This window comes from Nematolebias whitei, chromosome 9, assembly GCF_014905685.2.
Source record: "Nematolebias whitei isolate Nwh7 chromosome 9, NemWhi1, whole genome shotgun sequence".
NCBI classification, from domain to species: Eukaryota; Metazoa; Chordata; class Actinopteri; order Cyprinodontiformes; family Rivulidae; genus Nematolebias; species Nematolebias whitei.
This window is the reverse complement of record NC_056506.1, coordinates 36210503-36235015: the sequence shown is the minus strand read 5'-3', so window position 1 is coordinate 36235015 and position 24513 is coordinate 36210503. Positions and strand designations below refer to the sequence as shown.

At 40.1% G+C, this 24513-nt stretch overlaps 1 protein-coding gene across 1 annotated transcript in view; it reads right to left on the bottom strand.

Annotated features, from left to right (window-relative positions):
• The window catches only part of dnah9l (dynein, axonemal, heavy polypeptide 9 like), a 46181-nt gene extending 22643 nt beyond the window's left edge, over positions 1-23538 (bottom strand). Inside the window, exons 1-41 of the mRNA XM_037681346.1 lie at positions 23239-23538; positions 22031-22174; positions 21755-21945; positions 21197-21392; positions 19964-20063; positions 18826-19037; positions 18504-18737; positions 17051-17218; positions 16395-16511; positions 16112-16249; positions 15743-15867; positions 15412-15607; positions 14939-15043; positions 14659-14850; positions 12200-12400; positions 11749-12084; positions 11576-11653; positions 11447-11502; positions 11222-11342; positions 10140-10309; positions 9838-10060; positions 9630-9746; positions 9406-9492; positions 9101-9259; positions 7831-7914; positions 7578-7736; positions 7371-7493; positions 7170-7292; positions 6699-6923; positions 6409-6627; positions 6079-6246; positions 4707-4832; positions 4519-4626; positions 4322-4453; positions 4068-4228; positions 2247-2403; positions 1993-2138; positions 1778-1894; positions 1549-1687; positions 438-530; positions 116-310 (exon numbers count right to left, since the gene is read on the bottom strand). Coding sequence (XP_037537274.1) covers positions 116-310; positions 438-530; positions 1549-1687; positions 1778-1894; positions 1993-2138; positions 2247-2403; positions 4068-4228; positions 4322-4453; positions 4519-4626; positions 4707-4832; positions 6079-6246; positions 6409-6627; positions 6699-6923; positions 7170-7292; positions 7371-7493; positions 7578-7736; positions 7831-7914; positions 9101-9259; positions 9406-9492; positions 9630-9746; positions 9838-10060; positions 10140-10309; positions 11222-11342; positions 11447-11502; positions 11576-11653; positions 11749-12084; positions 12200-12400; positions 14659-14850; positions 14939-15043; positions 15412-15607; positions 15743-15867; positions 16112-16249; positions 16395-16511; positions 17051-17218; positions 18504-18737; positions 18826-19037; positions 19964-20063; positions 21197-21392; positions 21755-21945; positions 22031-22174; positions 23239-23538 — 6441 coding nt within the window. The remainder of the gene's footprint in view (positions 1-115; positions 311-437; positions 531-1548; positions 1688-1777; positions 1895-1992; positions 2139-2246; positions 2404-4067; positions 4229-4321; positions 4454-4518; positions 4627-4706; positions 4833-6078; positions 6247-6408; positions 6628-6698; positions 6924-7169; positions 7293-7370; positions 7494-7577; positions 7737-7830; positions 7915-9100; positions 9260-9405; positions 9493-9629; positions 9747-9837; positions 10061-10139; positions 10310-11221; positions 11343-11446; positions 11503-11575; positions 11654-11748; positions 12085-12199; positions 12401-14658; positions 14851-14938; positions 15044-15411; positions 15608-15742; positions 15868-16111; positions 16250-16394; positions 16512-17050; positions 17219-18503; positions 18738-18825; positions 19038-19963; positions 20064-21196; positions 21393-21754; positions 21946-22030; positions 22175-23238) is intronic.
• Positions 23539-24513: the final 975 nt, after the last annotated feature.

The following is a 24513-nucleotide window of genomic DNA, read 5'->3' as shown; positions in this document are numbered from 1 at the left end:
ATCCATGACTCTTTGACTCCATAGACCCTATATTTTGTTAAAATTGTCTCAAATTTAAACTCAAGCTCAACCTGAGGTGTTTTAACATTTCCCACGAGCTCAAAGAATACAACACCTTCAGTATAAAGTTTTCCTCAGGTTGTAGGCGCAGCTCACTGACTGACTGACGGACAGCATTTTCCAGAGTGGGGTCTCTCTTTCTGGGCACATCCAGCTGAGGAAACAGGTCACTGATCAGTCCAAGGAATATGGGCACGTCACTGGTCACTATCTTCGGCAGGTTGAAGTCCCTCAGTGCTCGCATGAGCACCTGGGAAGAAAGAGGCAGAAAAGGTTTTATACCAAGAAGCAAAAGTGTTTTAAAGCTCAAGTTTGTATAAAAACAACATTAAAAAAAATGTTGTTGGTTTTTCTTAATTGTGTGAATAGCATCTCACCTGTTCTTCAGGTCTGCTGCGATCTTCTCGCTTCAGTGACCCAGCAACAACCAGGACTGACTTTATAGCACGCAAACCCCAATCATAATGATCCTAAAAGTTGTGCAATAAAAAATAATTTTAGACCATTTAGGTCACTGAGTTGGAATTTAAAAAGAAGCATATTAGGGTGATTTAAAGTTAGAAATATTTCATGGCAAGTCTTCTGTCAGTCTTTGTGATCCAGTCATCATAACGCAAAGCTAAATTCCTTTCAAGATGTTGTGCACCAAACGAGACATCTTTCTCTGATCAGCTGATTCAGTCAACACTCAGCAGCTGTCCCAAAACAACTCAGTTCTAAGTTGTGTCCATGAACATTCACATTATTGTTTTTTTCCTGTACATTTTTTACAGTTGAACTAATACTGAATACTTTGTGCTATTTTAATCATCCATATGCTAAAGTCTTTAGCTCATTTGGGAAGTGGGTGGTATAACATTTTGTGGCTTTTCATATTTAACTATTTACAACTTTTTACCCTATAGAACTGAAATAAAATCTCCTGAAATCTCTTTTAAAATACTATTTTGTTTGGAAATTGTTTCGGCATAGTAACTGTATTTTCACCTTCTAATGATAATTTTAGCTGTTAGCTACTATTCTGCTACCGTTAGCATTTAATTAGCCTTTTTCTAACTTTACCCATCCTTTTGTTACTTTTGGTTTTTATCTAGCCCTTTGGTATTTTTAGCTAGCCCTTTGCTACTTCTAGCTAGCATTTTGTTAGTTTTAGCTTTTGGCCGTTTGCTTTTCATAGCTTCTAGTATTTTGCTGCTTTTACTTTTTAGCTAGCCCTTATCTTCTGTTAGCTTTTAGCAACTCTTAAGTTTTAGCTTTTGATACTTCTGACTTGCGTTATCCTACTTTGTATTTGAGTCAGCATTTTACTATTTTAAGCATTTAGCATTTCTTCCCCCCATTTTAGTTTTTAGCTAATGTTCTGTTTAACAATTCAAATAATGTTCAGCAAATTTGAGAAAAGTCATTCAGAAATCAGCATTCACCCATAGCTTTTGTTTTTGTGTGAAAATGCAGTTTGTGTTCTGACATTTTCTTTAACGCACACACCTGTTTAGATAGCAGCTCCTTGCACAAAGTGTAGAGGCTGATAAACTTGCGTGCCAGCAGACGTGCATCAATGAAGCCTTCAGCCACCAACATGATCTCACAAATTAACTCAAAGTCTGGGATTACCATCGCACAGGGCCTGATGTTGAACAAAAAGGTTAGAAATAAGACACTGGTGGAGTTGGTCAGCTTTTGCACTGACAGTCATGTTATTCACAATGTATCTAACCTGAATAGAGCTTTTAGATTTTCTGGGAGCTCGGCTCTGCCAGCATAACCAGGGTTCAGAGTGATGAAGATCCCCACCGTTGGTTTCAGCTCAATGTCTTCGCCCAGAAAATGAAACCTACATGTAAAAGTTGCTTAATGGATACATCGATAAAGCTTAGCCCAGATAGACAAATTAATAAAACGAGAACAGATACATTTTAGCCACATATGTACCTCTGTTTTTTGTTGCGTATAGCATCTTGTATGGTCTTGACTTGCACAGCGACAACAGATAGAACATCCACTGAGATCCTGTTAAATTCATCGAAGCAACCCCACACTCCCGTCTGAGCCAGACCCTTATATATGTTACCAATAGACTGAAGAGATGGGATAGAGACACACAGAGAAGCTTAAAGGTTGGCTGAACATTGACAAAAGTACAAACACATGGGCACTGGGAGGAAGACCTTTGCAGTCTGTGTTACCTTGTAGTCCATTTGTTCTGAGCAGTTGAACACATACACCATGATGCCCAGGGAGCGTCCAAGGTCCTTAGTGGTCTCTGTTTTGCCGGTACCAGCTGGGCCAGATGGAGCACCGCTCATTGTCAGATGGAGAGACTGGGTCAGAGTTATGTAACACCTGACAGGGTAGAGAATAATAACCAGCAGCAATTCATATTTAAGTAAATAGCATGAAAGCTGTGATGTCACATTAAAAGTGAAGTTTATTACTTCCAGAGTTGACCTGATTCAAGATGGTTGCTACAGCCAAGACACTTAATTAAAGGGATAAACTCAAATGATTTCATTTAAATAGGTCTTAAACTGGGCAAGGGAAACTGATACCTAGTGCATATACAGTATTAGCACTAAGAGATGGTACAAGATATTTCTTTAAAATTTTGTCATCTTCTGTTTAGAGTCATCTTTGTCTGTTAGCAAAATATCTCCCAAACCACGAGGTAAAATGTAATAAAACTTTCTGGAAGTAAATATTGGATGCACATTTACAACTGAATAACTTTTGGAGTCCCACTCTTGTGTGATAGCCAGCCAGCCAGCCAGCCAGCCAGCCAGCCAGCCAGCCAGCCAGCCAGCCAGCCAGCCAGCCAGCCAGCCATCCATCCATCCATCCATCCATCCATCCATCCATCCATCCATCCATCCATCATCTTTACCCGCTTCTTCCTTTTTGAGTCCTGGGGGTCCATGTCCAGTCATCACTATGCAAGAGGCGGGGTACACCCTGGACAGTTCTCCAGTCCATCACAGAGCCACATAGAGACAAACGAGACAAACAACCGTTCTCTCTCTCACTCACACCCTGGGACAATTTAGAGTTACCAGTCAGCCTAACATGCATGTTTTTGGTCTGTGAGAAGAAACTGGAGTATCCAAAGAAAACCCACGCATGCACAGAACATGCAAACTCCACCCAGAAAGGTCCCGGACTGGGATTTGAACCGGTGACCTTCTCACTGAGAGGCGACAGCTCTACTAACTGATCCACCATGCCACATTCTTGTGTGATATCCTTGCATCAAATATTAGCATTAACTTTTGGAATCAACATTGTTCGTCTGTTAGCAAAATGTCTATTGACTCACTTGGCAGACTTTATTGAAACTTTCAGATAGTTATCATTTCACAAACCTCTACAACTGATGAACTTTTACAGTCAACCCCTATTAAAATGGCCTCCACAGCTAACCAACGTTAGCTAACACAAAAATGACAAAAACTTCAATTTTATAGATACTGAGGTTAAATTCGAGTTCAAAGTTTGATCAAAATGGCTACAACTCATTTCTCAACATAGGATTATCTTAGTCTAAAACTCTGACATAAATGGTGGCGGATGATACGCATTCTTTTAGGTAACAAAGTTCATGCTCAATCATCCAGGTACCAAATCCTATAACTCTCATTCGGGTCATATGGACAGTTTATTTTTTATAGAGACGTTTCGCCCTCTATCCGGAGGGCTTCATCAGTCTGAGCAGTTCCAGTAAACTGTTTCCTCACCAAGTAGTAAACTCCTTAAGTGGACCAACCTTTCCCCACCTTGGTGGGGAAACAGTTTACTGGAACTCCTCTGACTGATGAAGCGAAACGTCTCTAAAAAAAAAAAAAAAACTGTCCAGATGACCAGACTGAGAATTATTGGATTCTTTTAGGGAATTTCAGTTTGTAATAATTTTTGTTCATATCCAGTAAAAAACAAAATTTGATGTACCAGTATACTTCATGAACTATCTGTGTGTTCTGTGTGTTTTTGTATTTCAATGTGGCCTCCATGTTCACCTGTCAGTGAGTGGAGTGATGACCAGTCTGTTCGTGTTTCCCAGGTATTCATAGCCAAACTGGAACTGGGCGTCACAGATGGTAACATAACAGTGCCGGCTTTCTTCATCCCAGCGGTGACGTAACTGAGACAGCCACGCAAATGCCTGTCCTGTCGTCACCTAACAGGCAAGAACATGGGCACAAGGCTCACAATGGCTCATAATTTGTATGTCACTCTCATCCACGTGGGTTGATGGAAACAATAAAGGTACCTTTTGAGAAATAAGGTTGGCGACCACGTCTCGAGCGTGGACATCAATGGTGCATATGGTCATGATCTTCTGTCTGTCTCCAGGAGTTAAATCTCCGAGCAGCATGTGAATCAGTGAGTTGAGCTGCGTGATCTAAAAAAGAGGTTTATTGAATAGAAGGACCACTTTGTTCACCCACAAATGTAACATTTTACTACCTGTTTTCTATTGTAGTCTTTGAGAGCAGTTTCAAATCCTTCCTCCACCCTCGCAAATGCAATTCCAACATCTGTGGCCCACCACACCTGACTGCCAGTCAATGATACCTTAAGACAAAAGCACACAAGATAAAGTGTGTGGTACTTTTTTGATTCATACATTAATTTAAGCCTATGCATGATTAAACCTGTGCAGGGTAATCAAAGAGCCACTGGTCTCGTGGTTTGTCTTCGTAGGCAGCGACAGCTTCCTGTATCTCTTTCTGAACCGTACAACGCATGGTGTGCTCTATGGCACCCAACCAACTCTCAGCCTGAAGAAAACCACAAAAATTATAGAGTTGGATCAAATTAGAAAGTTAAAACATAACAAAAAGAACTTTACTTGTCAACAAAATAAACTAGCATGCAATTAAATTAATTTACAAACATATTTCACAGATAAAGTACAAAGTAAAGAGAGGAAAAAAACGTTTATTTGAATCCTCAAGTACTAAAATATAAACCATATTTTCCACCTTATAAGTTGCAGTTTTTTGCATAATTTACATGCCCTGTGACATATTTAAGGATTTTTTTTCCCATATTTATAAACCCATTTTCGTCTGAGATATGACGTTTTCATTCATCCTGATTGAAAAAAAAAGGCAGTACCACTTTCAATCACTAGATGGCAACAGAGTAGTAGTACAGTTAGGCATGCCGTTGTATCATGAAATAGGTAAATGTGGCTATAATGACAAATTCAAAAAAGCTCAAGACAAAAACAACAGAACTTTATTTATTATACTTTATTGTTTTTTTTTCTTGAACTTTTTTGAATTTACCACGTCCTGGATGACTGAGAATCTTCACCAGTTATTAATAATACAATCGGCTTGCCATAGCTCCCCACCTTCGTTCTGCTCGCTGCTTGGACCGATCATCAAACCAGCTGCACCGCCCCGTGAAATGCAGCTAATTTGACCATTAAAGTACATTTATTAAGCAAACGTTAGACTGAGACACACCTTTGCTATAATTTCGAGCAAACAAATAATTGTTTAGGTGTTTTTCTTGTTAAATTTCAAAGAAACGAGCTGCGTTCCTCCTTCCTGATTTCTTCCCTCTGTGTGCTCCCGGACACGGAGGCAGTGAAACTATTTTAGAACTTCAGCTGATTTCACCATTAAAGTGCATTTATTAAGCAAACGTTAGACTGAGACACACATTCACTATGATTTCGAGCAAACAGATAATTGTTTTTAAGTGTTAATCTTGTTAAATTCTTGTTAAAGTTCTCCCGTGCATGATCCCGTGGCCGCCATTTGGCAGACCATTGATATTTGCCACAACAATGGCCCACATTTCCGGGTTGTCAGCGGTGATTCGTAACAAACGCGACGCGTCAGCGGTGACGCATAATAGTTGTGACGTATACGGCTGTTAAGATATCACGGCAAAGCAACATTTTTATGGGTTTTTCCACTTTATTAGACAAATATGGACTGATGTGACTTATAGGGCAGAGCGACATGTATGGTAGAAAATACGGTATATATATATATTTGCTTTAAATACCTGTCCTTCACAAGTGCATGGTTCAGAGAAAGAAACATATTCTCCTTCTCGACTGTACATCCCCATAGCAACGGCCACCCCATCCTCCTCCCCTCCTCCAGGCCCGTCCAAGTCCTTGAAGCGGAGATCTGCTATGTTGTCAAACAGCTTCAGTAAGTGCCTGGTCACCTAAGAAAAAATGGAAAACAACTTCATAAACACACATAGTTAAATCTATTTTAATTTGCAACATTGGTTTTCTATCTTAAAGACAAGACATCAGAAACACTTCTCTCGGACTACATTCTGGTAGCAGCAAATACATGCGCTCTGATGATTGTTTCCTGTCACCTGTTTGGGCTGTGTTCCCTTGGAGACGATCTCTAACAGGTCTGAGGCAGAAACAAAATAAAATCTGGGGAAAGTGAGTCTCTTCGTCTCCAGATACTCAGCCAGGGACTTCTCACACACAGACAGCCTCTGCTGTAAGGCTTCCAGGCTCTCCTGGAAGCCAGGCGTGTTGGTTACGTCTACCACGTTACTGTTCTGCACCACCTCACTCATCAGTGTCTACATAAAAGGAAGGCAAATGTTATTATTTTAGTAAAAATACATATATCTATGTTGGCCCACACTGTTACCTGAAAGTCAGTGTGTATTCCCTGGAAGAGCTCAGCATCATGGGCCAGCTGGCAGCGGATGTCATCACTGTTTGTGAAGATGCTGTTAAGGTGGGCCCACGTCCTCTGGACACACATCCAGGAGGAGATGACCAGGTCAGCCACCATCAGCTTCCTCTGCCATCCACTCACTTCTAGTTGGAAATACTCCACGTACTTACTCATCAGGATGTTCTGCAGCTGCACCTGAAGACAAGTCAAACAGGGGCATCACATGACATTTTAATATCTCACAAAATGACCGTAGCATCTTTCATTTCTTTGGAATTAGCTTTTCTTTTAGTAGCAATCGTTTGTTTCGTCAATGTCAAAGAGTAAGCTTAGTGGCCTTAAACACTTTTACACTGGATTGATAATGTAACAGTACTGTTTATTTCTTGAACAAATAAAGTGTTACTCATAGGCTGCCAAGAATCCAGTGAACAGACTCACTTGGTTGTCCTCGAGAGTTTCAATTAAATTCTCATCAGCTTTTAGTAAAGGAGTTCCAGTGCTTGTGTGAGTCTCATATGACAAAGCCATAACGTTCCAGGTCTGGGTTATTTCTGCTAAAACCTGTAAAAAAAACCCCATCCAAACATGATTGCACAAACAAACTGGAGAACAGGGAAAAAGGAACATACTGGTTCCTACCTTCTCAATGCCCATTTCTTTCACAGCTTTGTCCACAATGTTTTTGACCTCATCCTCCACTCGATGAAGCTGTAATTCCAGCAGGTCCCCCAGTGTGGTGTCCTCCCCCATCACAAACCTGACCTGAGGATCAAAACAAACGCTTGTCGTGCTGTGGTTGCGATCACGTCTTGAATCATTCAGAAAACAGCACATGCACTTCCATACCCCTGTGGCGTTTATCAGCTGCTGCCAGTGTCTCTCCCTGATGGCAGAGTTTTGCAGCTCATTGACAGCTCTCAAAGAGGTCAACAGGTTTTTCACTGTCGATTCCAGACCAGTGTAGACGTCCCACGCTCGCACTTCCTTATCTAGCACCTTAATTTCCTGCAGCACAGAACAGAAATACTCAAAGCTGTTGAAAATGTGCTACCCTTAAAACATAAAAAAACATAATTAGCAAAAACGATACAACTCATACTTTAGCAAACCGCCGGAGCTCCATGTCCATCTGCTCCACGTTGATCTCATTCCATGGAGTCTTGGTCCAGTCTTTTATGCTCGTCTAGGAGTTACAGATTATTTTTTTAATGATTCTTTACAACATGCAGTTATTGAAAAAGTAGTCACTTCAAAAATACAAAAACCTCTAAATGTCAATCATTTGTACAAGTACAAATAATATATATACATTTTTAAGTTCCATTAAAATCGATCCAGTAGTCACTGAGATATTTTGCTAACAGACAGGTCGTGTTGACTGAAACAGTTGAAAGCTTTAGGAAAAATCAACGTGTAGTGCTCTGTGTGTTGTGAATGACTGTTAGCTACTATCAAACCAAATTTTAGCTAAATTTCAGTAAAATTACCACAGTTCTAGCCATTTTTGTTGCTAAATTTGATTAGCTGTGGTCGCCATTTTGAGTTGGGGTGGCCCCAAACTTTAATCAGTTGTCGAAATATGTCCAATAAGTATTTGCTGAGACTTTTATTAAAATATCTCCAGTGTTTCCATCCATTATTTTTACCTGCTTCTTCCTTTTTTGGTTGTGGGAGTCAGTGGTGCCCATGCCCAGCCATCACTGTGCAAGAGGCGGGGGACACCCTGGACAGGTCTCTAGTCCATCACAGGGACACATAATGAGACAAACGAGACAAACAACCATTCACTCTCTCACTCGGACAATTTAGAGTTACCAATCAGCCTAACATGCATGTTTCTGGTGTGTGGGAGGAAACCGGAGTACCCAGAGAAAATCAACACATGCACGGAGAGAACATGCAAACTCCACCCAGAAAGGTCCCCAGCCAGGATTTGAACCAGGGTAACCTGCTCACTGAGAGGCGGCAGCTCTACCAACTGTACCACCGTGCCGCCTCTCCAGTGTTTCATGAGATATTTTGCAAACAGTCATACAGGGTTAAGTCCAATCACTAATGGCCAAAATTACAGTGAAACCTGTTCACTGATTTATAAAATATTTTGCTAACAGACAGACATACAGAGAAACAAACAGAAATATAATCACCTCTCTGTTGATTTTTTTAAGTTGTTTTATTGTTTTTACTATTTGCTGTTTTATGATTTTGGTATTTCCTTACTTTTTTCGGTATCTGCTGATTTTATGGGTTTATATGCTTGTATGTATTCATGTACAGCACTTGGACCAAAAGTGTTGTTTTAAAAGTGTTTTATAAATAAAGTTGTATTGTATTGTATGAGAGTAAAACCAGATCTACTGGGTATGTACCCTCACAAAGATGATCATGTCCCAGACAGCTTTGACCAGGATGATGTCCAAGCGACACTGGCGCAGCTGTTTGTACTCGGGGAAGCTGACCTCAAACAGAGCAGCCGTGTCCTGCAGCCTCTTCATTTCCATCTCCATCGCTGCCACTGATCGATTACACTGGAGAACAACATTTCAGCCTGCTGTCACACTTGTGTTGCTCCATTGATTTTCTTTAATCATTCAGTTCAGACAACTTTAGTAGCAATCATTTTGTTTTTTTTCTTCCTGTTGTAGTTTGTAAAAGAATCTCTTCCACCGCTCACCTTATTAATTAGTTTGTATGGCTTCTCCACATCGATCCTAAAGATCGACTCAGCACGAAAATGTTCCCTGAACTCATGCTGCTTCACCTAAAAAGAGTGAAGAAAGGTAACGGCAACTCATATATAATGCAGGAAAGGAAATAGGACGCTTTATGTATCAGATATCGAGCTCTATGTAGGGGGCTGCAGGCCTGACATCCGACCTCGCTCACCCTCAGCCTCACCTCAAAGCGAACGCATTTCCTCCTTATAACTGAAACTTCATTAGACTGCAGAGGTGCCACCTCATGTTTGACAGTGAAAGCGATTTTTTTGAGACTTTTCCACTTTTCAGGCAGCTCCTGTGTTCAGTGACAAAGAAGCACATATGGTAACGCAACACCGATAAGCATTTCCTGTGAATGGCAGAGTGTCCGTGTGCAGTTAACGTGCCTCGAGCTGTGTGTAGACACTCTCTGGAAGTTGCTGTCCATAGGATTTGAGGAGTTCAGCAGTCGACTTGAGCGGCTTAAAGTGCTGCTCATTACTTATCTGTCTATTTCGTATGGCCATGAGGTGCCCCATTATGCTCACCAGACCTGCATAATCCCCATCTGACACCTTCGTAGAAAGACCAATGGCTGTGTCCTCGAGAAAACAAGCCAATTCCCTCACACTGCAGAGAACAAAAGAAACTCAAGTTAGATTTCTTGGTCAAAAAATACGACGGCGGCTTGTAGATTTGCGTGTTTAACCTCAGGTTGACGTGGTTGAGAAGATGCTCTTTAAACATCCAGCTCCACCTCTTGATCACGTTCATCAGTGTGTGCTTGAAGGGTCTAATGTCCAGCTGCAGCCAGCCGCTAAACACCTTCTTGTCCTCCATCTTGCTCACTCGCACATAAAGAGACTCAAAGAGATTGATCTGGATGGAGGAACAACACACTCACTGTGATTTAACAGAACACGTGAGGGAATTTTGGTCAAGGTTTATGGATGTTTTTAAATACTATGGCTGCAACTGCCCATGAACCATGTGTTTGAGATACCAGAGAGTTCTTTTCTCTCTCAGATGATCCTGCATGTGCAGCTGGATGGCCAGCACCAGTCTGCCTGTGAGCCAGGAGCTGATAAACATATAAAAACAATTTTCGCACGCTACCCGTGGAAGATTCTCGTGACTGGGCTCCATGCATGTAAAACTTCTATACATCTGTGTAACCTGTTGTGAAAGTCTGCTCTTGCAAGTAAAACCAATTAGAAATCTTCTCCTGTTGAGTGTGACTTATTTGAGAAAGTAAGATGAATAGAGGATATTTTTATCCAACAGGACAGCTCTCTGCATTTTCTGTTTAAAGGTATGGTGAATAACGAGGGCTAAAATTTGCTGAAGAAGTCAAAACTGAGTTGATGACTTGTTGATTTGCGAAAAGATGCTAAATGCCTAAAGTAGCAAAAGGTTTGTTCAAATCTTAATGTAACAAAAGTAAAGCTAAACTAATATAAAATGTTTCAGAATGGTAGATGTAAGCTTAAATTAACAAAAGGCTATCTCAAAGCTAATATAAATAAAAAGTTAAGTAAAAGCAGCAAATGGTTAGTTAAAAGCAAAAAGTAGCAAAACACCACGATACGTAGTAATAATAAAGGATCTTTCAAACAGCATAAAGTTATAAAAACCAACTATAGCCCCATGCCCTTAATGAGCTGAACATTTTGATATATGAATAGCTAAAATACCACAGGAGAGTACTTAGATTGCCAAAAACATAAGGAAATTAAATCACAAAAAGTATAGCGTAAATTAAAGGCGTGAGCCAGAAAAAGTGCTACACACTTGATCTTTAAAGTTGCTCAGGGTGGGTGGATTCTTTTTCAGCTCATAATCAGCATAAAGTTCGGCTTCCTCCGTGCTTAACACATGACCATAGAGCAGAAACTGCCTCATAAACTCAGACCTAAAACAGATAGATAGTAGACATCAAAGGTCAAAACACTTAAATATACTTTTTTACTCAGAAGGAATTTAACCCAGTAAATATAGCAGTCAGGCAGATCTGACCTGTCGTCAGTCCAAAGGTAGCGGTAGCTGGAAAATGAAGCCTGGTACTCCTTGACCTGAAAACAAAACAATCTTTACACTTATAGAAACTCGACATGAGCAGTAACGAATGAAAAAAAAGGCACAAACCTTAGCAACAGACGCACGCGCCCGTGAACAAATGACATGACGCATCTCTGATAAATCCTCCATTTCATTTATGTCACACTACAAGATGAGAAACCAAGATTGCACATGTCAAGGGTGTTTGTGTGTTTGAGGAATTCACACGGTGAATATATAATCTAATCGGTGCACACCACCTGATAGTCATTCAGCTGCGTGTGTGTTGCCACTCTGGGAATAAAGGATGCAATGTTTGTGATGCTGGCCACCATTTTATCCACAATATCATAGAAGTTACTCCCGTGGTTCAAGTCCAGTGAAGGGTCAAAGGTCACCTCATTGCTGTTCAGTACCAGCTTAATTTCAAACAGCGGTGTAATAGAGCGAGCTGCGTCAGTGTTGTCCATGAAGTACTGCAGGGAGCAGCGGACAGCGCTAGAGAAGCCGGAGACAATCATCCTGTCCACATGGTCTTTGTAAGCCCTCCATTCACTGCTGTCTCCATCTCCCACACCCAGGAGACACTGGTTCTCCTGGATCATAGTAGGAAAAAAACAAAGACAATTCCTTTAATGGTTGACTTTCTCTGATATTTGCATTTGCTATTCTTTTCTGTGCAGAGATTCAACAGTAAGGTGGTGATGATACCTGCAGTAGTTTGTGTATCTGCTCCCCTGTGCTGCTGATGAGAGCACGTTGTTTGGAAACACTCTCATCGATCTCAGAGAAGTTAAGGAGAGTAGAGTCATGGGCTTTTCTGGTGATGAAAGCTTGATTGCTGAATTTGCCCATGAGCGCCTGAATGGCTTCAACATTAGCTTTACTCTTCTCAACTCGACCGGAAAGGCTCTGGCAAAAGAAAAAAGAAAACAAAATAAGGAATCAACAGTTAATATTAATAAATGTAAAGTATACTAAAGAAGTAATTTGATATTTTCTTGGTTATATCTTGTTTATATTTTATGCTTTTATATTTTATGGTTACTTTGTAGTTATTGTCTTTCCATTTTCTTTTCTTTATTAAGTTGTTTTAGAGAGAGACAGGGCAGAGTTATATGAAATGCCTTCTTCGGGGTAGGATGTGTCCGGTTTCTTGTTTCTTGTAGGACGGATTTATTAGTTACACACCTACCTCAACGACAAGCGCCACGTCAGAAGGGTCAGTTGACTGAGCTGGTCACATGGCAAATTTATTTGAAAGTAATTTGCATTGAGTTTAGCAGATAAAACTCTATTTTTGTTTTGTTCACATGTATTTAACAACCGTACAGTTGATTAAAATAGCCATGCGTAGTTCAGGTACCTGTTGTGCTGTTCGTGGCTGCACGAACAACCAGACCAAACTAAATTGGTGGTTACAACAGCAGTGTTTTGAACACGGACCCAAAACAAAAAGAGTGTTCCTGTGAAAAGCGGCATAGTTTCCATCACCTACCTACAGATGAGGAATTAAGAAGAATGTGGCTGAAAAATCTGAACTTGAAGTGACCACCCAAAACGCTGCATGTGTGCTCATTTCACTTTGTTGACAAACGGCCGACGGAGGAAAACCTGCATCTTACTTTGTGGCTGGACTACAATAAACCACTGGAGAAGAGACAATAGACCCTCAGAAAGATTGAAAACAGTGATGAGAATATCAGGTATTCAACAAAGTTCATGCTCAATCATCCAGGTACCAAATCCAATAATTCTCAGTCTATAAAAAATAAACTGTCCAGATGACCCAACTGAGAATGATTGGAATATCAGGTATGATTTCAAGTGTATGATGGGCACAGTGTTATAGTATTTGTTCGTCTTTGGTATTATGATTTTCTCTGCAATTAACCCAAGCTCAATGATGGAGAACTTTAAGGATTTGGCTGGGCTCTATGTCTGCTTTAAAGTAAATAAGATCGTGTTCCACCACTTTTAACAAAATGAGAGTAACCTTATTACTGTGTACTGTGTAGATCCTAATATGCATCAGAGCTTTTCAGGTTGTTCATTGCTTCACCGTGGGAAGCAACCGAGCCAATGAAGCAGCTAAATATGTCATCTGCAGCCACTTCAGGTCGTCCTCCATCCCTCGTCCTCAGCAGGCAGCGGTATGATTATATTGTCCTGTTTGAGCTCTGACAGGTGGTGTTCCTACATGTTTAAATCCACAATGCTTGGAGAAACAAATGCTGGTTCTGGTCCGCATTAGAAATCGTGCCTACAGTTCATGCAAGGCACCATGGGGCCTAGGAATAAGGTGGATAGGGATTTTCCCCTTAGTTATGACAACCACTTGTTGAAGGCATGGCCAGTTCTGGAGAAAGTGTGCTTCAGGACTCTTGGGGCCATTTTGTAGACCGTCTATGTGAATACAACATTTTTCAGTCAGGTCATCTGGACAGTTTCTTTTTTTTTTTGTGCTGAAACGTTTCGCCTTCGATCCGGAAGGCTTCATCAGTCAAGGAAACACAAAACTGATTCTTGCCCCAACAGCTTACTCCAAAGTGGAACAAACCAGTTTTGTTTGTGATAAGATGGTCTCTTTGTCATGCCCCCTCCTCCATTGCCGGCCCTCTTCTTTGTTGACAGTCATGTCAAACTGGTTGAAAACAACAATGACTGTCAACAATGACTGTCAACAAGGAAGAGGGCCGGTAATGGAGGAGGGGGCATGAAAAAGAGACCATTTTAGCACCAACATAACTGGTTTGTTCCACTTTGGAGTAAGCTGTTGGGGGAAGAATCAGTTTTGTTGTGTTTCCTTGACTGATGAAGTCTTCCGGATCGAAGGCGAAACGTTTCAGCATAAAAAAAGAAACTGTCCAGATGACCTGACTGAAAAATGTTGGATTGTATACCTGGATTATTAAGCATGGACTTTGTCGTCCATGTGAATGTTTCTCTGTGGTCCAGCACTGCATTTTGTTCTTTATATGTGTAAATGTGCTTTTTGTTTTGCCTTTGACCACTCACTTGTACTCCAAGCCTTGTTTCAGGAAAACTTGGCTTGAATAATATAAAATGTGCACCAGATTTTATGCTAAGCAGACACATTTTTCTTTCTTTAAAAAAAAAATACAAACAGAAAAAAGCCATCATGTGTCAAAATGATTCTCCGCTAGTACCTTGACCAGTTCTTGCGTACTCTGAATGTAGTCCCAAATGTCATCCTGAGCCCAGGTCAACTCCAGGAGGGCTGGACTGATCTGTTGTCTCACCCTGTCCAGCTCGTCTCTCACCAGCCCCAGCTCCACAGCCAGGATGGTACTGTGGAGCTTGTTGTACTGTTGGGTCACCAAGGTCAGCGTCTGTGTATACTACAGGACCGAGTGCAGTACTAAACATACAATTATGTCATCATAACCTTCAGTCTCACAAGTAGAACTGCACAATATATCTACCCACCATGCAAAGTCTCTCTTGTTTGGAGTAAAGATGCAGAGCAGCTTTAGGAATGTTTTGGTTCTTCAGCGCGCCCAGATATTTGACCTCCCTCAGCACAGATGTTAGCTGGGGACAAACAACAGTGGAAGAAAGTGTAACTTTTAATATCATCTGATAAAACTTGATTATTGTTGGATCATAGCTCTGATTTTGTCCTTGGTGATTATTAGTGAACTCTAATGTTTTGTTTTTCGGTCGGAACAATTTATAAAGCTTCCCCAAACACCTTACATGCAGGTTATTAGTTGTAGACACAGAAAGAATCAGAAGCACTGAACAGACAGTGGAGGGCGGCCTGAGCGCAAAGCTCTCGGTGGACCTCATTTGCAAACAAGACTGGTAAAATGTAAAAGGCAAACAACCCTCCAAAATAATACACAATTTAATGGGCAGAGCAGTTTTTAAGCCATGACATTTAGAGTTAAGGTGCTTACAGCTGGACTGAAGTTGACCTGGAAGAGGCCTGTGTCAGTGTCCAGCGTCAACAGTGGCTCTTTGAGATGCGTTCGGCAGATTTCCTCCAGTCCCTCTGTCCACTCAGCGAACAGGTCCTCATCTTGCTTTTCCAAAATCTCCAGAACACGTTCACACTTCCTGAGCACATCGTCTGCCTCAGCACACCCCAGAGGCCTGGAAGAAGAAACAGACTGAAAAAGCCATCTCTATCCTGTACAACACTATATTATTAACTTAACTTGTTCCCAGTGATCAATGTAAAGTTTTGTTTGTGTGCATTTGCGTTTGTCGAACAGAGCTGTTTCGTACGCATGAGCCAGCTGGCAGAAGTTGCTCCTGTTAGTGAGGATGCGATTCCGAAGCTCCTGAGACCATCTGAGGTTCCCCGACACTGGAGGCACATTTTTTCCAAGGATTGTACAACCAGACTGCAGCTGAAATAAACAGCTTCATTAGCTAAGCATCGCTTGACACTTTTTTGTTTTTACCTGGGTGATTGCAAGTATAGGAGTCATCACATGTCCTTTTAACCTCTAAATTACTCCACTTTGACTCACGGACACTCAGTCAGATGGCAAAAAATTTAATATAGTTGTGTTTTTTGAATATTTTTAAATGAGTCCAGCTAAGAAATAATGAAAGATGTTGGGGAGACTATTAAATCTCAGTCTGTCTCACCCCATCTCGGTGCTGATCCAGTATTAACTGACAGTGGTTTATTTCCTGGTTGAACATGTCCAACAACACAGTGTAATTTGAAGAAAACAGCTCCTGAATCCTGGGTCTCTCCAGAAGAGATCCAAATATCTTCAACAACTAGACGAGAAACAAAAGTTAGTGCATGTTTTAGACTCATTAAATATAAAAAATAACAGACTGATTACATCTGGTTAACATGATGAACGTCTACTTATTTTTTAATTTAATTTAATTTTTTACAAAATGCTTGCAGGTATTTTACCTTAAAGGCTGAATTTAAGTTTTGTGAGTGGTGAAAAGCCATATTTAGAACAGTCCCCAACCTTTCGTCAAAATCTCTGTACTGCTCCACAAAACGTTTGAAGTGGTGCACAAAGTCCTGGAAAGAAACGGAGAAGAGAAGATGGATTTTTTTTTGTTGTTTTTTTACTTTCTCTGAGTGATTGAAAAGCTTCGATCTTGACTCTATTTACGTGCAATTTCCCTTTCATTAAATTTTCAGTGCAGCCATTTAACGTCTCCTTAGCTCAGTTAATCAGTTTTGGCTGAAACAACACAAACACTTGAGGAAAATACATTATGACACAAATCAATTTAAGATTGAGTTTCTTTTCTGACTCACACTGGAAGCTGTTGTAAAATAAAATTTACATCTAGTAAATTAAATATTGATGCGCTGAGCAATAATGGCTCCAGTCACTGCTTCTTGTGCGTTGCTTAGCAACCTCTTGGCTTTACTACCTTTCAATTACTGCACGGCTGGGCAGAAAAATAACATCTAATTGTTATTTTTGATTTTTTGGGCTGTGCCTGTTGATGCTACTTATAAATCACTTTGACTTACAGCCCTTTGGGGCCTAAAATAATAAACTGTAGTGTAACATCAAAGACAACAGCAGCAGTCTTAGAGCGTCTCACATCATTAGAATAGTCTAAAGGATCATATTTGCTCTCTCTCAGGGTCCGCCAGCAGTCATGAAACTCCTCGCTCATGCTGAAGACCATCTCGCTGAGGATTTTTCCTCTTGATCCACCCAGTTCAACCTTCTCCAGCTTCAGAAAATCCAGTGCTGTTGCAAAGAGTTCCTACATGTGGGAGAGGAGACAAACTTTGTAGACAAGACTGAAAAGATTGCACAAATCAGGCACACAACCAAATGTTCATAAGACATCTTGCTTTATAAATGGATGACAAAAATGCCAGTTGGATTTGTTCTGCTGTCTTTATGGCCCACCATCAAAGGCAAAAGGGTGATAACGTTGTTGCCCATGTGTGTGGCTCATGTAAGCTCTCACACATTGGTTTCAGATCACAATATCAGTTGGTTTTCCAATTACATCTCAGATCAGAGACAATGTGTTCAACATAATGGTACTTCTTCCAGTTATTTAACTGTCGACAATGGTGTACTACAAGGCTCAGTCTTAGGACCCACCCTCTTTACAATCTATATAAGTAATGTAGGTCAGACCATTCCTGGCACATCCTTACATTTATATGCAGACGACACAGTTATTTACTGTTGAGCTAAATCAGTTGCTACAGTTTTCCAGCTACAGTCTGTGTTCGACATCATCCAGTCAGATCTGTTCCGTCTCAAACTGGTGCTAAATCCTGATAAAAACCAAAGGGATGTTGTTTTCAAACAGGAAGTCGGTTCCAGCAGTCCTTCCTTATATCTTATCTACAAATGGTGTTCCTGTTGAGTTTGTTGGTTTGTTTGTTTGTTTACCACGGTGCGCTAAGATTCAGAACTAGCTGTAACTATTGTTTCCATCACTGAACTCAGTATCAATTAGTCAATTGGTCATCATTAACTTCACGCAGACTTTCACACTGGTGCATTTTCATCTTTAAAGAACTTCTTGGTCTGCTGCCTTCATACATCTCCTCCTACATGTCATGTCGTCAGTGCAGCTACAGCGTGCACTCTCAAGACATCATTACCTGCAGTGTCCCCTCAGTGTGAACTGAATTTGACAAAAGGCCTTCTCTTACTCTGCTCCTGCAACCTGGAACACCTTGCAAAAAGATCTGAAGCTGTCGACTTTGGCCTTTCCAAGGGACTTTAAACAATTGTTAAGTTCATGGCAAAAATCAACGCAGACGTTCCTGTTTTAATATTTTACCCCATTTTACAATGTATCTTATTTTTTCTTTTGTTTTATATAACTACTTTTATTTACTTTTCATTTTATATGCTTTTGATGACTGTTTATTGTTGTGTGTACCCCATCTGTGTTTTCATGTTTAAATCAGGCCTCTCTTGTAAATGAATCCTCGTGACTCAGTGAGACTAACCTGCATAAATAAAGGTTGAATGAATTTGTGTGTTTGTGTCTGCAGAATGAGTTGCTTTCAAATACTCACCTCAATCATGAGAAGTCTTTCCATGATGCAGTCCGAACGTTTAAAGACAAGCGTTTCTGGGAAGTCCCACAACTTTATTTCCTGGTGGGGTTTGTAGTAATTAGGTATCTGCAGACGGTAGGTGTAAAACAGGTTCCTGAAGGTACGCAGAACTGAAACGCTGATCTGCACTCTCTCCATCCCCTCCTCAAGCTCCATTTTAAACAGTTCTTCAGGGATGAGGTACGCAATAGCCTGAAGATGCGCGGCCATTAAAAAAAATTGCACGTTTTAGTTGTGTTACTTCTCCTCTTTATACATACACAGATATTCATGTGTGTACCTTTTCAATGATCAGGTTACTGAACTCCCGCAGGAGAACCACCATTCGCTGTGAAGTGCAGTAGTACTTGGAGTGACTCCAGATGAGGCAAAGTGTGTGCAAAAGAGGCGGCAGCAGACTTTCCATCAGGGGGAAACCTCGCTCCTCTAAGTTGGCGATCTGTCTCCTCAGAGGACGCAAATACAGATCTATGTCCTCTGCTTCCAGCACAGCTGTAAGAAACCCATCCAGAAGGATCAGTGGTTTACAGAAACACGACAGGGGGTGGGGGACAGAGCTGACTTCTTTGATCCATTTTATTTGAAGAAACCATGCATATTGTGAGCTTGACATAAAAAACTAAATTGTTTTTGTCTATAAAGTAAAAAAAAAAAAAGAAATGTGCCAAGGGGGAAATGTGTTTACATGTGTAACTGAGTGTTTCAAGTATTCAGCCAATCCAACAAAGTTCAGTCAGGTTCTCTGGAAGGTTTCTTTTTTATTTTTTGTTGTTGAGACGTTTCGTCCTTCATCCATAGCACTTCATCAGTCTGAGGAGCCACAACAAACTCAGTCCCACAAGCAGCACACTCACATAGGGGGCCAACCAGTTTGATGGTGATAAGATGGTTTATGGGACTCGCCCTTTCCTCCGTTGACTCCTCCATGGCCAAAGTGGTTCAAAATGTCAAAGTTCATGTTCAGTAATCCAGGTAATAAATCCAACAAAGTTTAATGAGGTCATCTGAATTGTTTCCTTTTTGCTGAGATGTTTTGTCCTTCATCCAAAGAACTTAATCAGTCCGACAACCCACACCAAACTCAGTCAGCTATGGCTGCCTCAGAGGAGTCGACGGGGGAGACGGCGAACTCCAGAATCCATCTTGTCACCATCAAACTGGTTGGCCCACTATGTGAGTGTGCTGCTTGTGGGACTGATTGTTGTGGCTCCTCGGACTAATGAAGTCTTTTGGATGAAGGACGAAATGTCTCAAAAAATAAAAAAGGAACCATCCAGATGACCTGACTGAACATTGTTGGATTTTTATCTGGATTATTGAGCATGAACTTTGATATTCAGACAATGTCCGTTTCATTTACGTCTTGTGTAAAAATAATGGGAGTGAGTAGATAACAGAGTCAGGAAATGAAGATCTACCCTCGTTGACTTTGATGCAGACGTCCTTAAAGGCAGCGTAGTAACTGCTCTTCACTCTTCTCAGGATCTCCATGATCCGCTCCACTTTGGAGCTCTGGATCTAAAAACAGGACTTCACACATTATACAGGACCTCTCAGTTCTCAACCTTACTATGGGTAATTTGAGCTGATTTATTTATACTGATATTAAATTAATAAATTTCCCAGCCAAGTGTTATTTGTTTAGCATTTACTGCCAGGAAAACAACAAACTCTGCATTTTGAAATTTAACTTGAACTTTTAAAGTATTCTAAAACTTTGTTGAATTTCTTCATTGTGCTGTTTGTGCATAAATTGAAAAATATTTAATGGCAATTTTACCCATTTTAAACATTGCAATTTAAATGTACAAAACATAAAAGTAAAGATTTATTTCCCCTCCAAAACACAACAGCACATCAGTAAGCAACTTGATAATTCTGGGTCATCAGCTGATGTTTACAATATTGACAGATACTCAGTGAGGATTAAGATGCTGATTCTTGGCTAATGATGAGAACAGGCTGATTAAGGAGCAACACACTACCTAAAAGCTAAAAGTACCAGATGCAAAAAGTAGCAAAAGCCTTCATAAAAGCTAAATGTGGCTAAAGGCTTGCTAAAAGCTAAAAGTAACAGAATGATAGCTAAAAACTAAAATTTGCAGAGGAAATCAAGAAGAGAGCAAGTATGCAAAGAAAGCAATGTTTTTCAAGGAACTTAAGAAATCTTAATATGTTTTTCTTTGAGGAAAATATTTGTTAAAAAACAAGTTCTTTTTTAAACCCATAAAAGTACAATAAAATAAAAAAATCATTGTATGTTAGCATGTCAAAATATGCGTGTTAGGCTGCTTTCAGACCCAGACCTCCCTTGCAAAAGAGCTCTGTCATCTCAGTGGGATCTGCCTGTTAAATTATGGTCAATAATTAAAAAAAACACCCATTTCCTGAACTGAAATGTACATTTTTATGTATGAAGGGCTACAATAGCACAAAGTATACAGAACTTAGACTGAGCTAAAGATTGAAAGTACTGTATAAGTACACCAAACAAACAGATGGACTGTACTTAAAAAAAAAAAAAGACAAAAAATACCAGGGGTCCCTTGCATAGAATTTTTTTTTTCTGACTGTTTGGATTTATAGTTCGGAGTAAATTTAACATGAAATTAAATGCTCCCCTGCTAACTTCCACAGAACTAATGTCGTACTTGCGCCTGGATGCCCAGCAGGTTTTCCCTCTGACTGGCCCAGAACTGGAGCTCTACGTTGGGGCCTGGGTGGTCCCCCTGTAGCAGGAGCATGCCTGAGTCTTTCTTCAGCACATTCCAGATCTGTCCAGACCACTGAACTATCAAAGTTTCTATAGAGTATAACAAGCCATGGTCCAGTGGCCATCCATCTGTGCTGCAGGGGGGAACAGACAGTGAGGCAATCAGAGAGGATAAAAATAGCAGCCGTGCGAGCTGTGGAACATGAAAGTACTTCAAGCAAAAAACTCCAAATTGAAAAAGAAAAAGTTCTCAGTGAGCTGAATGTCATCATAGTAGAGTTATAAATCTTTTTAATTAGTTTGAATCCCTCAGTAACTCTAAACTAACATGTTACCTTCCTTTCTATTCTAATTCTGCAAAAAAACAACAAAGGAAATTATCTGCATGTGGTGATTTTGTAAAAAGCAACAAAAAGTAAAAAAAAAAAAAAAAAAAAAAAAAAGATGATGACACCACTCAGAAGTACTCTGTATCGCTTTACATGTTCACCCTAACCTGAAAACAATATCTTGAGGCTGGGCCCGCTCCACACACAGGGGCAGGGGTAGCAGAGTTCTTCCTTCAGCTCGGCCTCTCAGAGTCACCACTTTGCTCCGCAGCCTCTCCAGGTGTTGATGGATGTCATCAGAAACCACCTGTGGCCAGTCCTCATGGTTCAGCCCGTTGGACAGCACACACACCAGAACCTGTACAAACACATGGATGTGTGTGGACATATATTGTGTTTCACACCCCCCCCCCCCCCCCCCCACACACACACATTTGTCCAACCTCAGAGATGACAACAGGGAGGTGTTCTATTGGGTATCCAGGTATTTCTCCCAGCCTCAGTTGGTGTCTGAAGTCTTGGCGGGAAATTCTCTTGACGCCTCTCTTTAGCACACAGAGGAGCTTCGTCTTCCATGGTGGAGAAGACTTCACAGGTGCAAAAACAGTAGGAACGCTTTCAAAAGTATTGAAAGCTCCAGAAATAAGTAACGACTTATTTCAAAAAATGTGTTGGTTAGATTAAATAAATAAAAAAACAGCAAACTAAAGAGACATAAACCTTTACTGCATTTACATATACATATGCATACACGTATATATATATATATATATATGTACAAATATTGTTCATATACATACAGTATATATATATATATATATATACAAATGCATATACATACATATATATATCCATATCCATATATGTACTTAAACGTACATATATGAACATATGCATATACATATACATGCAGTATACATATACTTAAATATACATACATATATGCATATACATTTACATGCATATATACATATGTATATCCATAACCATGTCCATATATACATATAGTATACATATATATACATATGTATACATATACACACGTATGTATACATACACACAGTATGCATATATATACATACACATATAGTATACATACATACAGTATGCATATATATATATACATACACATATAGTATAGATAAATACATAAATATATATATATATATACATACACATGTACATACATATACATATACATGCATATACATACATGTAAATAAACATGTACATATACTGTACACATACATATATGCATATTTACATATACATATCTATATATGTATCTATATATCCATATACAGTATTTATACATATAAGTATGCATATATACATATATATGTGTGTACATATACATATACGTAAACATATATGCATATATGTGCAAAATGCTTTATTTCTTTTTATAGTGTGTTGGTTTGGGTTTCATTTGTGTGTGAAAATCTATAAAACATGCCATTTTTAATAGATTAGTAAAGTTATTTTTTCGCATCTCTTAAACGTTTACTTAAGTTGTAATCAGTTTGATTTGCATTCTAAATTGACTCAAACGGAGGAAATACAAAGATTTACAGAAGCAAAGATTTGTCCTGTTGATGCACATTTCTTTATGCCTGAGTTTACTTGTCTTTAGCTTGGGTGCACGTCTTACCTGAGAGTCCCCTGCATGCAGGGTCCCTCCAGGACCAGTGAAGAGCAGCAGCCTGCTGCTAAAGATGTGGTCCAGAAAATCCAGTATAATCTTTTGATTCTCATCTGCAGCAATAAAACGGTTCCACTTATCCGTCTTCACACGCAGCACACAGAAGGCCTGCTCCCGAAGGAAGTCCACTCTTTCATCCGACAGCACCACCCCGGCTTTGACAGAGGGATCCTGGGGGACGCGCACTCCCCCGGCCCCTCCACTGCTCATACGCCCACTGTTACTTCTGATGCCCGTTGGCTCAGCCATGAAGACTCAGCTGGTGGGAAGAAAATGAAAACAGAAGGCTTCTCGCTCGAGACTCTGTGTTTGGAGGAATGTGAAACCCGAGAAGAGTAAGATAGCAGACGCTTCAATCCTGCAGGGAAATATCTGATGCTATAATTGGATATATCCACAAAAATTATTGTACAGCAAAGGTCCAAACTTAGTTTCTCCTTTTTCCTCTGATCAGCTGGATTTGTACACACCTTGATAGACAGGTGCTGATGTCACTGTGGCAGTATGCATGGACAGACTTCATTACCCTCAGTGGTGGTGTGTATTTGTGGAGCCTGTAAAGCCTGAAACCCTATCCAGGTAACCCGAACCCTCAGAGGTGATCAAACAACAGTGAGTCCCCGAGGACATGTAAGGATATCACACCTGAAAGTATGCACACTCAGGTTTTCAGTGATGTCTCATGAGAACAAGATTGATCAAATTGTAGGAAAAGCATTATAGGAAAAATATCTTTGAGCAATCATGGGCATAAACATCTGAAGGTCTCTTGAGGAGTGAAGCCCTGTCAATGAGATGGGTTTGCTTTTCTCTACTACCATCAGTCCTCAACATCTGGAGAGTTTGGAGACTGAGAAAACACCTCAGTCTTAGCTGTCTTCTTTGACCACTTGTTTGTCATTTTAAGGGGAAGCTCCTTCTATAGGGTAGTGCTGTTGGTCTACATGGGTTATGAATGAGCTGGTTTGCTTTAAATGGGTAGCACATGACAAAAGTAACATCTATAGGTGCAGTTTTTTTTATCAACAAGTGTTATATCACTCATTCACTGTTACATACTTTGTTAGTGGTCAGAATGGATTGGTGTTTGCATGTAGGAAGTAAACAAGGTTATTATTTTCTTTTCCATCTGGGTAAACATATTTATTATTTGAAAAGAGATTCTCTAAGAGAATGCGGAAATGAGCTTCTCCTCTTCCATAAATTCATGCAATGCGTATCATC